Source organism: Podarcis gaigeae (assembly GCF_964106915.1).
Source record: "Podarcis gaigeae genome assembly, chromosome: 1".
In the NCBI taxonomy this organism is placed as follows: domain Eukaryota; kingdom Metazoa; phylum Chordata; class Lepidosauria; order Squamata; family Lacertidae; genus Podarcis; species Podarcis gaigeae.
This window is the reverse complement of record NC_139678.1, coordinates 43,632,961-43,646,818: the sequence shown is the minus strand read 5'-3', so window position 1 is coordinate 43,646,818 and position 13,858 is coordinate 43,632,961. Positions and strand designations below refer to the sequence as shown.

Below are 13,858 nucleotides of genomic sequence, written 5' to 3'. Positions count from 1 at the left end.
AGAATGGAGTATACACTTTCATAGTTACCATTAAATATGTTACTTCTGATAAATGAGCCACCGTAGCTGTTAGAAGGCTGTGAGAATTTATGTCCTGGGCTTTTTAGAATCATCTAAGGGGGCGCTGTGGTCTGTTCCACTGAACCTCTTGGGCTTGCCGATCAGAAGGTCGGCGGTTTGAATCCCTGCGATGGAGTGAGCTCCTGTTGCTCTGTCCCAGCTTCTGCCAACCTAGCAGTTTGAAAGCACGCCAGTGCAAGTAGATAAATAGGTGGCGGGAAGTTAAACGGCATTTCCGTGCACTCTGGTTTCTGTCACAGTGTTCTGTTGCTCCAGAAGCGGTTTAGTCATGCTGGCCACATGACCCAGAAAGCTGTCTGTGGACAAACGTCAGCTCCCTCAGCCTGAAACCAGATGAGTGCTAAACCCCATAGTTGCCTTTAACTGGACTTAACCATCCAGGGGTCCTTTACCTTTATCTTTACCCATGCACTATCCAAAACCAAAGGGACATATTAGTTGCCAGGCATGAAATATATTGACATTATTTTTTGCTCTCCTACCCACTAGGTAGGAGGTACAGAATAGATAAAGGGGTATAACAAGGAAGTTCTCACTAGTCACTATCTGCCCTTCTTTGGGGAATGACAGCTGCATCATCTAGTCTGAGATGTGAGCTTAGGAAAAATCTAAACTAGTGTGTATCCATTTCCTTCTCATTTAGTTATGGAGAGTCATGGCGAGGTGGAGATTGATATCTACGTGAATTGCAGCCACTGCCAGTCAGGTATCTGCAAGCAGGCTCCTGATGCCCACCTGCCCATCTGTATTTGTGCAGTCGGGGCCATCTTGGCCAGTGACAATGTATCATGCACAGGTAAAACGTGGAGCATCCTCCATATATATATATATATATGCAGGTTTTGGTGTCCTCGGGTGTCTTCCCGTGTAAAAGTTGGGGTGTCTAGGCGACGTTTCGACGAGGTCTCACTCGTCATCTTCAGGCTGGTGCTTTCGGCTTCTAGTTACTGGAACAGAGTGGGATCTCAATGTTTGAGTTCCTATAAATACTGTAGAGGGGGTGTGGTGTCTAGCCTCCAATGTTCTGGGCAGAGAGGAAGTTCCCAGGCTAGTGTGCCTTTTCTTCTTTTGTTCCTTAATTACTTGAGTGATACCTTGGCTGACACAAGCCACAAAACCACAGCTCGCCCCTATACACGAAGCCAAGCCAAAGCACAACTAAGTGCAATACAGCCATCTTCTCAGGAAAACTCTTCACAAAGTTCAAGAGGTCAAGACACAAAGACTTTAGCAACTAATCCACACCTAATGACCCACCTAAGTGGTACTCAGGATATCACTCAAGAAATCACTCAAGGTATCTCTCAAGTAATTAAGGAACAAAAGAAGAAAAGGCACACTAGCCTGGGAACTTCCTCTCTGCCCAGAACATTGGAGGCTAGACACCACACCCCCTCTACAGTATTTATAGGAACTCAAACATTGAGATCCCACTCTGTTCCAGTAACTAGAAGCCGAAAGCACCAGCCTGAAGATGACGAGTGAGACCTCGTCGAAACGTCGCCTAGACACCCCAACTTTTACACGGGAAGACACCCGAGGACACCAAAACCTGCATTCCTGTACCCGTGAAAATCTACGAAAGCATATATATATATATATATATATATAATATATAACAATCCTTTATTTGCTTTTTCCTAACCTTATACCATGAACCAGGGGAAGGGACATAGCTCAGTGGTAGGACTGGGAGTGAGCCCTGTCTGAAATCCTAGACAGCCACAGCCATTCAGTGTAGACAATACTGAGGTAGATTTTCTAGGGATGCGGGTGGCGCTGTGATCTAAACCACTGTGCCTCTTGGGATTGCCAATAAGAAGGTCAGCAGTTTGAATTCCTGCAATGGAGTGAGCTCCCGTGGCTTGGTCCCTGCTCCTGCCAACCTAGCAGTTTGAAAACATACCAGTGCAAGTAGATTAATAGGTACCACTGCTGCAGGAAGGTAAATGGCATTTCCGTGTGCTCTGGCTTCCGTCACAGTGTTCTGTGGCACCAGAAGCAGTTTAATCATGCTGGTCACATGACCCGGAAAGCTGTCTGTGGACAAATTCTGGCTCCCTCAGCCTGAAAGCAAGATGAGCGCCACAACCCCATAGTCACCTTTGACTAGACTTAACCTAGATTGTTTCCTGAAGTGCATCTTATAATTGGGGGTACATTGTTTCCATAAAGACTCCCTTCTTGTGCATGATTAGCGATCATATAGACTTAAAAATGATGCAGCCATTTAATTTTGTTTCATTACCATGTTCGTTTCACGGTCATTTATGAGTATTGATTGCTGTTAGATTTTGCTAGGATATCTATTGGTCACCAGTGTGCCCATCCTGTCATAACTACTTCTGTAGGATAGGTATACCAATGGCTGTTTGTCAGAATATCTAAATGAAACCCATCATGTTCAAAGGCTCTAGACCTCTGGTTACAAGTCTTGGGGATGGCCATCTCCATTTTGCTCTGCTGATGGAAGAGCTGCAAAACCTATAACCCTCCATGACTGTGTTCTCCTCTCCTCTCCTCCAATTCCCATCAGTCCCAGCCAGCAGGATCAGCAGTCAGGGATGATCAGGGATGTAGTCCGACAGCATCTACCTAGCTGCACATTCTCCAGCCCTAATTCATGAGATCCGCAGGGTCCTGTGATTGACCACAGTTAGAAAACAGAGCACTGGATTAGATGGGACTCTTGGTCTAATGTGGTTGACAGTTCTCTTTGCCAGAAACATTGCATAGGAGCTGTGGGCGTACGATGATGTAGAATTATAGTTTTGTTTTGACCAGTTCTCCGTGAGCCTATCCCAGAAGGACAACTGCCTCTCTCACTCCTCCTGGCTGTGATTGCTGTGATTGTGGTGCTTGGAATGGCTCTCACTTGCGGCAGCCTGTCGTTTGGTAAGAAGCATCAGTTATACTTCTTTTGGTGCATTTGCTCACCTTGGCCATTCACATTTCTGACCTTTTCCTACCCTTTATCCTGTGAAGGCTGTCGAGTGTTTGGAAGACAATGTAAAAAGGTGGACTCCTCAAAGGACCAAGAGCTGCTCAGCGTCACATAGAACCTAAGCATTATTGGACTCTTTAAATAAAAATAGTTGCAATAGTAGTCATAAATATATTGTGTACATATGAAAATGCAATACACTGTCCAGATAAATGCATAAACAGTCCCTGTACACAGGGTCACATTCTAAAACTCAAGGTACAAAAGGGAGAGGAGAAGGGAGACAACAGGATAACTGAAAGTAGGCTAAGTTTGCTGATATATGTACAACATGTACAACTTTTACCTCCATTGCTAGCCTTATTGGTTAGTTGAACATTGCAATGTTTTCGTCATCCTGGGGGGGAAAGGGAAACGTGGGGTGCCACAGGGTTCTGTCCTGGGCCTGTTGTTGTGCAATGTCTTTATAAATGACTTGGATGAAGGAATTGAGGGGGTGCTCATCAAATGCGCAGGTGACACCAAACTGGGAAGGGCAGCTAATGCTGTAGAAGACAGAATCAGAATTCAAAATGACCTTAACAGATTGGAGAACTGGGCCCAAGCTAACAAAATGAATTTCAATAGGGTCAAATGTAAGGTTCTGCATTTAGGCAGGAAGAACCAGATGCACAAATATTGGACACCTGGCCTACTAGCAGTACATGTGAAAAGGATCTAGGGTTCTTGGTGAACCACAAGCTTAACATGAGTCAACAGTGTGAGGTTGTGGAGGTTCAGCTGAGATTCCTGCATTGCAGGAGGTTGAACTAGACAGCCCTTGGGTCCCTTCCAACTCTATGATTTCAAGTGAATGAGGTCAACCTGCCATTGCTGCCTCTGGGGAGCAAGCCACTTACAAAGATGTGGGAATAGATTCAAAGTATGGAATGTTTTAGCAGCAAGGGTCAACACTGCTGGGACAATAAATCCCATCTAAACTTTTAGCCAAGATGTATAATTTGTTGTTAGAATGGGACACAAAAGATGAAGTAGTAAAGAAGGTAATGATAAAATGGGCCATGGACGTTGGACATAATATAGAGTACGACAAGTGGGAGAGGTTATGGAAAAGAGGAATGAAATTTACAGTGTGTGTCACACTAAGGGAAAATTTAGAGAAAATGATGTATCGTTGGTACATCACACCGGTAAAATTGGATAAAATGTATAAAAGTGGAAATAAAGTGTGCTGGAGATGTAAGCAGAAGGAGGGGGATTTTTACCACATGTGGTGGGCGTGTGACAAAATTAAAAAATTTTGGGAGCTCATATATAATGAATTAAAAAAAATCTTTAGGTACACCTTCTTAAAAAAAACCAGAGGCATTCCTCTTAGGAATAATTGGGGATGAAATTAAAAGAAAAGACCAGAATTTATTTCAGTACATGACAACGGCAGCTAGGATACTGATAGCTCAAAAATGGAAATCAGTCGAGATTCCCACGATCACGGATTGGCAAACAAAATTATTTGAATATGCAGAATTAGCAAGAATGGCAAACAAAATCAGATATCAAAAAGAAACAAAGTTTATTGAAGAGTGGAGTAAATTTGTGACGTATATTGAAAGTAATTGTAGCATATTAAAAACTACAGTAGGTCTAACATAAACCTTGTTATGCGTAAATTTCAGACATAGAAACTGCAGGAGAAGAAAAAATGTAAGAAAACCGTAGCAGGATAGGAGGGAGGTCAAGATGCGTGTTAACGCAATGTAAATAAGTGGACGATACTTAACATTGATTGATAAGAGTGTTTATTTTTACTTTTTTTCGTTTGTCTTTTTTTTCTTCTTTTTCTTTTGCTATATGCTATATTTGTTTTCTGTGGAAAATTTCAATAAAAAGCAAATAATAATTTTTAAAAAATCCCATCTCTTACTTGGCAGGTGTGGTATACAGAAAAGATGAACTAACTAGAAAATCTTTGTTATAAATCTGCACTGTTTGATCAAGCTTTTTTTAAAAAGGCTTGTCTCAGTAAAATATTCCTGACAATGTTTTCACTCTTTTCTGAAGTGAAGAAAATAATTCCGCAAGCTGTGTTTGCATTTACATTCAAAGCCCTAGCCCACCTTTCAGGTCTACCTAAATGTTTTGTGGGAGCTGTATAATTAGATCTCCTGACCTAATTTCTTACACAAAATACCTGTGTGTATGACCAGAGGGGGGGGTGTGCTGATCAGAGCTTTGTATGCATATGTGTCACATTGTTGCAATCCAAATTACCTCTCAGATCTGTTATTAGCCACAAGCAGCACATAATCAGTGTGTTTTGATGTTTCTGAATTCTTTTTTTCACCTTTGAAAAAGGGTCACAAGTTGCCTTTCTCATCAGGGATTTTACAGAAGCATAAAGACTGTGTTTTTGAGCTTGATTGAACAGTGTAGCTTTTCTATTTTGTCATTTTTATGTTCTGCAGATTCACAGGTGGCTGAATTTTTTTGCAACAGAACCTCACAGTCACAAATATTTCAGGAACTAAAGTTATTTCTTGCTTGCAACATTTTTGCTTAGGCAAGCCCATCCATGCATGTAGAAGTTTCATGTATTTTATCTCTTTTTAGCTTCTTTTTAGTCATTTTTGAGTGTTTTCAGATCCCTGTGTTTAATTATTTTTATTGATCCAGTTACAGATAGGTAGCCGTGTTGGTCTGCCATAGTCAAAACAAAAAAAATTCCTTACAGTAGCACCTTAAAGACCAACTAAGTTAGTTCTTGGTATGAGCTTTCGTGTGCATGCACACTTCTTCAGATACCTGTATCTTCAGATACCTGTATCTGAATTGTATCTGAAGAAGTGTGCATGCACACGAAAGCTCATACCAAGAACTAACTTAGTTGGTCTTTAAGGTGCTACTGGAAGGAATTTTTTATTTTTATTGAGAATTTTAATATTACTGTAATGTTTTGTTTTATATTTTTGTAATCTGCTTAGAGGTTTTCTTGTGGCTCTCTACCAAGAATGTTTGGATACTTTATAGATTGACCTCTGGGGCATTGATAACCTAGACAGGCTTGCTTATCAACAGGAATGATCACAATAAATGGGCAAATCCTGCCTAAAAACAACAGGGTTTAAATAGTCAAAAGAACATCCAGGTGAAACATTGAAAAGTTATTATGGGCATTACTTTGCTCTTCCCAGAGGTTGGTTATTTCAGTCTTTATCTCTGTGAACTTTTCTCTTCAGTTTATCACCATAAGAAGAAGCAGCTTGAAGGGGCTAGGGCCCGTCTCCAAAGCCCAGAATATAATCTGAGCAAAATCCGCACTTCCACTATCATGACGGATTACAACCCCAACTACAGCTTTGCAGGAAAGGCAGCCAGTCTCAGCGAACTCAAGGAGATCCCACGGAAGAACATCTCCCTTCTCCGGTAATGCAGCGCGTTCTTGCTAACGTAGGAAGAGGAATCCTAGCAGAGTTTGGGGTGTTATTTTAATATTAGTGGCTCTGATGTCAACAGGCTAACCAGCAGGCTTAGAAAGTTACCCTAATCCTGTACCAAATGCTTTGATTATACAAATAGGCCTGCACAGCACTCAGTTATACCTGAAATGAAGACCATTTGTATCCACTAAGTTAGTGCAGAATGTGTTGCACACGTTACTTAAGGTTTCTTTGCATACTTTAGATTTGGATATCCTCCCCCACCTCCCCAGGTGTCAGGCTGAAACAGAAAATGTTCAAAGGAATGAAACAGTCTTTGCACGACACTGCGAGAAAGTAGACTCCAGGCAATCCTCTCTATTTAAGGAGTGAATTTCATAAACAGGATGCCACCACCAAGAAGGCTCTCTCTCTTCAGTTGCCACCTGCCTCATATTTGATGGCAGGGCTTTGGCTGAGATGATGATCTTGGCACCAGAGCAGGCTGGTGTGCAACGGTCCTCTCTGCATTTACCATTTGCCTCACTTTTGATGAGGGAGCTCATGGAGGAACCTCAGCTGCTGATCTCAGCACATGAGCAGGTTGGGGTGGAGGAGACATGACTTCTTCAGATGCATGAGCAGAGGCAGAGAAATGGGAACTGGAATTTGGAATCATGGAGTGGTAGAGTTATGAGGATCATTTAGTCAAACTCCCTGCAATGCAGGGAACTTTTGCCTACCATGGGGTTCAAACCCAAGACCCTTAGATTAAGAGTCTCATGCTCTACCAACTGTTGTTTCAGGTTTTGCCCAAATCTCATCTCATTTCTGACTAGAAACCTCAATGGGATTTAAGTAGTCTATTAATGCAGGATTGCTGTTGTTTAGCAGCAACAGTACCCTGTTTTTTTCTCGGCAGCAATCTTGCTCTTTTTTGAATTGCAGAGCCACAGGGTTCCAATGGAAAGTAACAAGATTTGATTATGGCTTCCCAGTTTTATTTCCTACGAATGTGTACCATCTTGATATTTTGAAAGACTGGCTTTGTAAGATAATGGCTTGAAGTACGTTCTTTGGAGAGCCTAAATTGACTTTTTAAAAAATCTCATGTAATCTGGTTTCTGAGATGCTTGCCCAATAGCATTTAATACCTGGTGGCCACTGCCTTGAGGAATTTGTCAAACAAATACACACACACACACACACACACACACGCACACACACACACACACACACACACACACACACCATGGCTGCTTGGATACTTGACTGATACTCAGTGCTTAAGTTGTATATTTGTAAACAAACATCCCAAAACAGAGTAAGATTTGAGCACTCTCTCCTCACAAGGAAAGTTACCCTGTAGTAGACAGCACTGGATCTTCCTTCTTTGGGGAATACAGCAGTGTTTGCTTAACACACCCATGGGTTGTGCACGAGATAATGTATGTCTTATTCCACCCACCCACCCACCGCTTTCAGGGCACTTGGACACGGGGCATTTGGTGAAGTTTACAAAGGAACAGTGGTCGGAATCACGGGGGATCCCAGCCCACTACAAGTGGCTATCAAGGTCAGTGTGCACATTAATAAGCAGAAATAAGATTTTTGTTTGCTATTTTATTCCTTCGTGAGATCCTTATCCCACTTTTCTGCCACAGTGGTAGCAAATATGACTTACAGATCAATTAAAAACAATATAAAATAAGTCATTGGAAAAAGAAACCCAGACTTAGTGCCGCAAAATAACTGTAGAAGCAAATTTATGTTGATGCCACCACAGAAAAGTTCCTCTCTCTGTAGAAATGATTCAGCTAATGTCCAAAAGTGGTGGAGGGAGCACCAGGACAAGGACCTCCAATTAGGATAATAATTGATTGATGTGTTTGGATTATTGTCTGAAGCATGGGTCTTCAAAAATGTGATCACACCTGCTTGTGAAATCAATTTGGAAGAGGAACAGCCTTCTCAAACAAGTCCACCTCAAATTAGGCTTTGCAACTCAACTTTGTCCTCCCTGCCAGCACTCCTACTTCCCTGACGTAAAAGCATACCTTGGAGAAGAGGGAAGGATTATCAGGCTGAGGAGGGCTCCAAAGAGGCCCAGCAAGCCTTTTCTCTGGCAGCAAATAATACAAAGAACCACCTTTGCTACTGAGGATTGTGAAACTTGACTACGAGTGGCATGCTTTCCAGCAGGAAATAATGTACTATACATTTATTGCTGTGCAGGGTTTTTTTTCTCCATGGGCCTTGGTGGAGGGTAGAGAGGAGGAAGGGCTATCAGAGTGACCTGTGGGGGGTGGCAGAAGGAAGGGGGCTGGGTTGGGCGCTCTCCTGCCACCAGTCCCTCCATTTCCTTGCAGTGGGAAACTGGCAGGGGAGTTGTCTAGATTCATCTGGGTTTTGTGAAGTGTCCTCGCAAAGAAAGTGAGTTCACCCCTGAAATACAGAACTAACTGAAGAAATGGAGCAAAATCGTATTTTCTTTCATCCATTTTTTATAAAACAGAGACAGATTGTAGCCAGCCTTTGTGTGGGTGAGTATAAAAATTCTCCCAAAACCCACTTGAATATAAATATTCCACCCTTATTCCCCTCCTCCTTCCCTCACCATTATTCCTGTTCAGAAACTCCACAGAATAGTTCCCTAAAATTCACACTATTGTGAATCAGAATATACTTTGTTATAGATAATGAGGCTTAAGTATCAGATGCGTGCAAAGGGCATCTAAGTTATAATACTGTGTTTTAAGATACACTATTGTGAATCAGAATATACTTTGTTATAGATAATGAGGCTTAAGTATCAGATGCGTGCAAAGGGCATCTAAGTTATAATACTGTGTTTTAAGATTTGCTTTCAGAGTTGTTAGATTTTTTTTAATTGTATTTTAATTGTGTTAGGTTCCTTGGGGGTGTTTACAGGATAAAACACAGGACAAAATGGAGACAAGAAATGCTCTGATTAAAGACTTCAGCTCTTCCAGCTCCTTGTTTTCTCCTCCCAGTAATTTATTTTCTTTGTAATGGGTTCAGCTTTTTCTTCTCCTTCTCAATAGACTTTGCCAGAAATCTGTTCTGAACAGGACGAGATGGATTTCCTAATGGAAGCACTGATAATCAGGTGTGTTTAAAAAAATTCTGCCTTGAAGTTAACAAAAACAGCTAGAAAATAAAATACGTCTCAGGACACTCTACTATGGGCTTGCTTTGTTTTCAGCAGCAGAAACCTTTAAAGGGTGCATATCGTGCTGAATGTTTAATTATTATTATTTCTTACATTTATGAGACATTTTTGCCCATGAGGCGATTTGCAGTATAATACCACATATAAAAACAGTTAAAACAATTGCATCTATAGAAACGCTAACACAAAACAATTGCATATATATTTAAAAAATGATAAATATAAAAACAGTTTAAAACAACAGCACTTACATAAAATCAATTCAAGGCCAAGATACATAGATAGTGAACCAGGATAATTATTTTAGAAGGGTTGCTGAAATTGAGTTTCCCAGTTCTCTGTTCCCTCCCTGCCCCCTGCCCCCGGAACCGGGAATAATGCACGTTGCAAATGATTGTGGACCTTAAAGAAGGGTCCTGTTGAATTTCTTACCTCACACTGCTCAGACTGCTCCTGCTGAGAAAGTGTTGTGTAAAAACCATTGCTGTTCAGTTTCACATGCCTCCAATTCATCAATAACATTCAGTGGCTGAATGTGCTCTGCAGTATCAGTCTTCCACATACGGAGCAATAGGAAGATGCAGGTAGGCCAGTCTTCCTGGTATGCCGTCCTCACAGCTCAGTGACCGCAGCACAGTGGTGGAACGCATGATGTTTTGCCTAAAGAAGATCTCAGGTTCAGTCCCGTTGAAATGGATCAGGTATAAGATGGCAGGAAAATCCTGTCTCTGCCGGAGGCCCTGGATAATTGTTCCCCCCTCAAGATTTGAGTATGCTATGCTTGACTGACAAATAGCCTGACTCTGTTTATGGCAGCATTGTATATTCTGCACAAATAGATATCCAGCCTATCCCTCAAAAACCCATGTCTTAAAAACAAGCTTAATTATTCCATACAGAATTTCAAAATAACTTTCAGTATAATTAATGTTCTTTGATACCCTTTTTGAGACTCGTAAGTGTCTCTAATGTCCCACCCTAGTGGCATGCCTATATCTGAGCTTCTAATGGATGTAAAAAAAAAACAAGCTGATAGACTGTATGTGCTCAAAGAACCTATCTGCATACAAATAATATTTGTATTGTATTTGGCAGTCCAGGATTAAAGGTTTGGCTTATTCTTGGAATTCGAAGTAGCCTTCTTGCCTAAGGTTCTTTGGTTGCCTTACAAAAAGTTAACATTACAATAAAACAAATGAAAATGTTGTTAAACAATAACATCAAAGCGCCATGACACAAAAGAGGAAGCAGCACTAAAGTACCATACAGGAAAATAACTGGGTCCTTTCTTGGCGCCAAAATTACATCGAGGTATGAAACAAAGTCATTATTTCACCAGGCAAGAATTTCTAAACCCATACCACAGAAATTATTGCTGGATGTGGAACAACAACTTGCTGAAATTACTGAAAACACAGAGACCGTCAGGCTCACTAGAGCATAAGCAACACAGGCGGAGTGGGGATTGATCAAGGAGGCAGATTTAGACAGGACCAGAAAAATGCAAGGCAGACAGGCAAAGGAGCCAGGCAAACCAGCAGGATTGGACAGGATTTGCAGGCGACAGAGGCCTAGGAACTGACTGGCATTGCATTCCCACCAATCTTTACCTCAGATTAAGCCCCAGTGAACAGAGTAGGATTTAATTCTGAGTAAACATGCTTGGGATTGCAGTGTAGAAACAGGAACAACAAAAGAAGACAGGAAGGTTAGGAGTATACCAATGTTCAGCTAAGAAGTTCTAAACCATGGGTAGGCAAACTAAGGCATGAGGACCAGATCCGGCCCAAATGCCTTCTAAATCTGGCCTACGGACGGTCTGGGAATCAGCATGTTTTTACATGTGTAGAATGTCCTTTTATTTAAAATGCATCTCTGGGTTATTTGTGGGGCATAGGAATTTGTTCATTATTTTTTTCAACATATAGTCCAGCCCCCCCACAAGGTCTGAGGGACAGTGGACCGGCCCCCTGCTGAAAAAGTTTGCTGACTCCTGTTCTAAACACAAGCTGTTGAGTCGCTAATCTGTCAGCAGCTTCTTTTTTCAGGAGACATGGGATAATGGGCCACAAGACAGAGGAAAACGAAACCCAGTTACCTTACTCACATGCAGGGACATTGCATGAAGGAGCAGTGGGACCTCAGCACATGTGCCACTCACATCTCCATTGCCCTGCCCCCTTAATATCTGTGTTTGGCATGGGAGTTGCTGAATGTGCATGGGTGCTCCTCACAACATTGTCCGTGCATTGCCACAGGGTAATGCCAGTGCTTTTTTCTGGGAGACGCATACTCCTAAACATTTTGTGAATCTTAATGGGAGAAGAAACTAAAATTTAAAAAAAATATATTAGTTTCTTCTCTTGTATGGTGAATCGTTAGTTCCGTTGCTACCCCCAATGGCGGCCTCATTTCCTGTCACGGTGTTTCCCGAGTCTCAGACGAAAGTGAGCGTTTAATGTGTGAAGTAGGAGTTGGAATCTAGCATGGTGATTGGTCAGTTTCATTGCTACCACTCCGATGGCGGCTTCATTTTCTTTCCTGGTGATATTCTTAAGTCAAAATGAGAGTACCCCCTAAACATATTTTTTTGGGGGGGTGAGTACTGGATAATGCATTACCAATGTAGCCCCCTTCAGGTGTTGCTGGACTGCAACCCCCATCAACCCTCACCACTGGCCATACTGGCTGCGGGGTGGAGGGTGGTGGGCCTGGGAGTTCGGCAACATCTAGAGTGCCCCAGACGGGCAGCCCCTGCAGTACAGGGCTCACGTTAGAGCTTATGTAGGATCTTGTCTTTCCCATGGCATGAGGTGTTTGTGTTCTAGGTGAGCCCAAAGATGGGCCTGAGGTGATTCTTCCTGATAGATATTCCCAAAGTTTGTTCCCCTTCACTACAGCTTGTTTTGTTCCACTTGACTACAAGAGAGAGACACACCTTAGTCAACAGCCTTGCAGGTTTTTACACGTCCCGAGCGCCAAGTGAGTGTGAGGGATTGTGTTATTTATGGCTAGGCGGATCAACCTTAATTGCTGTGTTTGGAATAAAAACTCTCCTGACCCACCCACCGCACCCTCCAGCTCCAACAATCCACAAGGATCAAACAGATGCCAACTGTCTGCCTCTCTCACAAACTGACACACTGAGTGACAAGGCTGGGCAAAGGAGTGCTCATGCATTTTGTTTGTGTGGGTTTTTAAAAAAATCTGCCTGGAGATAATTTCACATTTGTTTGATTTGTTAGCTGCTCCCACTTACGGGGAAACCATAAGTTCACATCTCACCCCGCCTTACCTCTTAAGGAAGTTTTGCTGTGAGTGCTTGTCTTGTGGGTGCCAGAAAAACACAGATGGTATTGAAAGAAATTTCATTTTATTGCTTGAATAACATAATGCATTCCTCTAAGACAGAGGTAGTGCTAACCTTTTTGGCAGAGATACCACAAGTCAAGTCCAAAACAGGATTGTGGCAATCTATTCCCTGGTTCAAGACCTTGCCATCTCCCTCCCTCGGGTACCTAATAATAATAATAATAATAATAATAATAATAATAATAATAATAATAATAATAATAATTTTAAAAATATAATATTTATACCCTGCTCCTCTGGCTGGGTTTCCCCAGCCACTCTGGGCGGCTTCCAACAAAAGATTAAAAATACATTAAAACATCAGTCATTAAAAACTTCCCTAAACTGCCCTCTGGTGTGTTTCTTTCTTACCTCATCCTCTTAATTCTCCCTGCAAACATCACTGATTTCTGACAGGAGCTGATGTATAGAAAGAAGCCCAGTGCTCAGATTATGGAAGAAAATGTAGCAGATGCTTCCAAGACAATCTGTTTATTGAGAGTGCATTCTGATTTGTTTTTAGTTTTGCAGGGAGGTTATATCACAACATGTCAATCGATTATCATCCCATGCCTTCCACTTAATTTCCCATCACTTTCCTTACTGCAAGCAAGCAAGCAAACAAACAAATAACCCAAGTTTTTGGAAGCAGGCTTGTTGCACAAGAGCCCCAAATCAATTTTATAACCTGAATTTGCCAGCGTGCGGCTGAATCACAATGCTCTGGAAGCTGCCAGAGGGTCTGGGGAAGGGTCATAGCTTAGCGGTAGAACACCTGTTTTGCATGCTGAAGGTCAAGGGCTCCAATCCCCAGCATCGCCAGGTAGCGCCAGGAATATTTCCTGCCTGCAAACCTGGAATGTCACTGCTGTC

At 42.0% G+C, this 13,858-nt stretch overlaps 1 protein-coding gene across 3 annotated transcripts in view; it reads left to right on the top strand.

Moving 5' to 3' along the window:
• The window catches only part of LTK (leukocyte receptor tyrosine kinase), a 103,686-nt gene that overhangs the window by 77,282 nt on the left and 12,546 nt on the right, over nucleotides 1-13,858 (top strand). For all 3 annotated transcript variants that reach the window (XM_083744293.1, XM_083744292.1, XM_083744291.1), the window contains 5 exons: nucleotides 725-877; nucleotides 2,866-2,976; nucleotides 6,262-6,448; nucleotides 7,927-8,017; nucleotides 9,507-9,571. In XM_083744293.1, the coding sequence (XP_083600419.1) occupies nucleotides 725-877; nucleotides 2,866-2,976; nucleotides 6,262-6,448; nucleotides 7,927-8,017; nucleotides 9,507-9,571 (607 nt within the window). The remainder of the gene's footprint in view (nucleotides 1-724; nucleotides 878-2,865; nucleotides 2,977-6,261; nucleotides 6,449-7,926; nucleotides 8,018-9,506; nucleotides 9,572-13,858) is intronic.